Genomic DNA, 4,288 nt, shown 5'->3' with positions numbered 1-4,288 from the left:
CTCCATGGACGGCAGGCATATCCTCAGCGGAGGTGGAGAGAACATGATCTCGCAGTGGGAGACACCCAAGGGCGTGAATTTAGAGGTATGTTTCCGTCCTTGACTCTGACAATGCAATTCGAGCATGTTTCACGTTCACAGATTCTCTCCGTCAACAATACCACTGCCCGCGACGCATGCATCGCGGGGGACTTATCTACCGCTGAAAAATTATTCACTCAAGAGATTGACGCCGATGCAAAAAAACACACCTCGTATGCCAATCGTTCATTTGTCATGGCGCGAAAAAAACGACTGGGACCACGCGCTTGACGACGCAAAAAAGGTGATATAGACTGACCCATCATTGCTCCTTTATGCTAACTTTCATTGTAACATAGTCCGTCACCATCCAGCCCTCCTTGACAGGTTATATCTCTAAGGGAATTGCCCTATGCGGAAAAGGGCAGATCCGGGACGCGAGGACAGCATTTGACGTTGCCTCCATTTTCACGAACGAAGATTCAAAAACCATTCATTTTCCTTTTCTTGGTTAAGGCATGTTACATTTTTCTCGCAGCTTCCTTATTTCATTACGGTTTTCAGGCCATTGCACTATTTGGTGCAAAACCAACATCAGGAGGCAATGCAGCTCGTCCAACAGCTGGCTGCAGCTTGTCCGAATCACGATGTTCTTGCGTATCGTGTCGTAGAGGTGAGTGCCTTGATAAAGCACAGGTTTCGTACAATGAAACCATTTTTCTGATCCACACATCAGGCATATCTATGTGTTCAGCTCGGTATCAAAGCCTTGAATGGCTTTGCGCCACGACGAAGCTGCTGGCCACTTCGCTGCCGCTATCTATTCCGGTGCTTTCTCATCAGGATCGGTCATTCATTTCGTATACTACGACGACTTGGTGGTGGTACGTCGATGTGATGCAACCGAAACGTGCTTTTCATGCTCCACCCACATGCTTTTTGTAGCTGTTCGGGTTGGATTTCGAGCCATTGTGGCAAATTGCAAATCAGAACCGGTGTGATGCCCTCCTCCGGGCTGGTAGACTCCAAGAAGCCTTGAAATCACATCAATACATGATCGATATAAATTATGGAGTTACGAAACCCAGCTGCGCCGATTGGTCCACTGGTAAGTCTTTAGCGATGTCACGCAAGAATCCTCACCCGCATTTTGCTCAGCTTTCACGCAAGAATGCAGCAAGCTATCTCGTGACGCCGGATGTGCAGCCCTCGCCGCACGAGACTACGACAAGGCTATTGAGCTATACTCCATGGTGATCGACCTGAATTCTGCAAGTGGCACCGACTTTGCGAAACGCAGCGAGGCCAAGTCGGGCAAATTGCTATGGGAGGATGCGCTTCTTGATGCGCAAAAGGTGCGATGGCATCTGCCGTTTTGTTACCAATGTTCACTTCGGTGACGCATAGGCCATCGATCTCAAGCCTTCGTCTCACGTTGGGTACGAGGTAAAGCATGCAGCGCTTCATGGAGCCCAGTGCTATGATGAAGCTATCGAGGCCTTCGACATGATGATCTCGAAATTGGACAGTGCTACTGACATGCAAATGCGAAGTAAGCTCTAAGTTACCTGTGCGTCAAGATGCTCAACTCTTTCCTCAGAGCTGCGCAGACAGTATCTCAGTCTCTCCGAAGCCACGAGTGATATTCGAAAGATCATGGGCGATCAACTCAACGCTGCCCCGCTGCGTCTACTCAACACCGCCACTGGACTCTTATGCGACCGAGGAGCACAGTTTGGCGCCTTTGAAACAACAATAGACTACAAGAAGCTTCTATTGTCGACTATGAAGCACCCTGAGCTTGGAACGGAGCACATCACAGACGCGGTGGCGACGTACTTCCGTTGCGTTATGTTATCCCATAGATGGGACGAAAAGGAGCCGCGGTTGCAGGACATCAAGGACCAGGATGTATACAAGTTGAAGGCAGGAAATCTCGTCAAGTTGCAGTCATTCTGCGACATGGCTCGTAAGGCAGAGTATCACTGGGCGTGGGTCGATTCTTGTTGCATCGACCAGCGCGACAACGGCGAAGTCCAAAAATCACTGAACTCTATGTTTGGTTGGTATCGCGACTCAGCGCTCACGGTCGTTTACCTGTCAGAAGCTTTGCCTTCGTCCCAGTCCGGCGCGCTGGCGAAGAGCTCATGGAACACCCGAGGATGGACTGTCCCCGAATTCCTCGCACCTAAAGTCATTCGCTTCTACCAACAGGATTGGACTCCATATCTCAACGACCTCTCCCCCAACCATAAGAAATCCGAGAAGATCATGGGTGAATTGGAGGATGCGACGGGCATAGATGCCCACGCCCTCGTCGCCTTCCAACCTGGGACGAGAGACGCCCGGGAGAAACTCCGATGGGCGTCTACGCGCGTCACCACCGTGCCGGAAGACATCGCGTATTCGCTGTTCGGCATCTTCGGCGTCCAACTTCCTGTCCTTTATGGAGAGAACAAGCAAAATGCGCTCGGGCGGCTCCTACAGGTAATCGTAACTCAGTCGGGCGACATTACTGCCCTCGACTGGGTCGGACAACCATCCACATTCAACAGTTGTCTACCAGCCAACATTATTTCGTACGACGCTCCACCATACATTATACCACCTCTATCCGAAGATGAGATTCAGTCATCGGTCTCCTCACTACGAGGTGCTGTGACTTTAGAGTCGGCTTCGAGGCTGTATCAGACACTTAACCACCTGAGCGGTCCCCGTTTCGAGCACCGCCGGTTACATCTTCCTTGCATTGTATTCCCTGTCACAGATGTCAAGCGGCGCTCTGGAAGTGGTCGAGAACAGGAGACATCTACGTATGCAGTCAAGGCAAACGGGCTTCATGACCTCCATATCACCACGACTCACAAGTGGACCCAGTTCTGGGGGGCAAGATCTATTCGACAGACATTCCTGCTTGTCCGTCCATGGGACCGCCGTCTCCTCGACCAGCTTGACTCTGCAGAGGAAGTTGACTTTGTGGATGATGCGGAGAGCTCGGGAGATCGGTCCGAGCCCGAGTATCCATTGGACGCCTCACTCCCCATTTCTCCTGGAGAAGAAGAGCTGGATGATTCGAAATCTCACTCGCGAGCCTTGCGATTGATGGTTAGCCTTGGGCAGCCCTTCGCCGCATTTTTGCTCGTACAACTGCGCAAGGGAGAATATAAAAGGATCGCATCGGATCATGATATCATTGCACAGGTCAATGACGTGGCTTCTTTCAACAACATAATGGACGTCAGGACCGTAGAGATATTGTAGCTGTATGTGTTTTTTTTTTCAACGCAGCTCTCGTTTGTCCCGTGACGATATACATGCATACACAGATACTCCATGATTCCTTCAAAGCAGACGTACGTTGGATACCTATTCATTTCATGACGCACTAGTATTTATCTGCCTTACACCATTGGTGCCCTTTCATCTTCCCCACAACTTCGCATTCGCTTGACACTCGCCTTCACCAATTTGCGCCTCCTTTGAATCTACTAGTATGAGCACACGAACCAATATCACATTCAACTATCACGACTCGAACACCGAATAACATGTCCATGACCTCCCTAATATCTCAAGTAACGACTACGATTGCGTGAGTCGTCGTTTATCGTGTTTTCTCCTGTTCGAGACCACACACGTCGCAGACGCACGGTTTCGACCATTCAAATAGGATGAACGTTTATTCAGTCCGTCGTCCACGCTACCATTAACATCAGGCGCCATCGTCCGATGCTTCTATGAGATTGTATGTGAATTATCTAAGGGCGTCTTGGAGTTCGCCGTGGTCGACGGAACCGCAAGGGTCTTTGTCGAAGTGGCGGAATACGTTCTGGCAGTCCCGTGTTTTGATATATCTTAGTATGGCCGTCATCAGCTACGAGGCCTTGTGTACGCACCTTAATATATTTCCAGAGTCCACAGAACAACTCTCCTTTAGATGGATCGAAAGAACATAATCGGATGAGGGGAAAGTACTTCGTTACTGCTCCGGTCAACATTCTATCGCAATCGACGAACAACCGACCAAAGGAATACTGTGATAGAAACAGAGACGACCGATAAACACGCTCATCAAAGCTTTAAGTAAACGCTAAGATAACATCAGCATCTCCATTTCTTTCAAAATCTACAATGCAATACTCACAAGTCCAATCCCCGTTAATAACTCATCTAGCTAGAATAGACGCACCAAAGTGATCGAACTCAGTAGCAATAGTCCCCCCGATCTGCCCGTATCAACAGCAGCGAACCACGACCGCAGCCTGTC

At 49.7% G+C, this 4,288-nt stretch overlaps 1 protein-coding gene across 1 annotated transcript; it reads left to right on the top strand.

Annotated features, from left to right (window-relative positions):
- Window positions 1-794: 794 nt before the first annotated feature.
- On the top strand, window positions 795-3,282 carry EDB91DRAFT_1256240 (uncharacterized protein; the record flags this gene model as incomplete). Its single annotated transcript, XM_041324127.1, has 5 exons — window positions 795-905; window positions 967-1,129; window positions 1,180-1,376; window positions 1,429-1,573; window positions 1,622-3,282. 5 exons carry the CDS (start codon window positions 795-797, stop codon window positions 3,280-3,282), a joined length of 2,277 nt encoding a protein of 758 aa, XP_041169525.1.
- Window positions 3,283-4,288: the final 1,006 nt, after the last annotated feature.

Source organism: Suillus paluster (assembly GCF_016628075.1).
Source record: "Suillus paluster strain FC165 chromosome Unknown EDB91scaffold_179, whole genome shotgun sequence".
Lineage (NCBI taxonomy): Eukaryota > Fungi > Basidiomycota > Agaricomycetes > Boletales > Suillaceae > Suillus > Suillus paluster.
The sequence above is the reverse complement of the archived record's forward strand: the minus strand, read 5'-3'. Positions and strand labels throughout refer to the sequence as shown.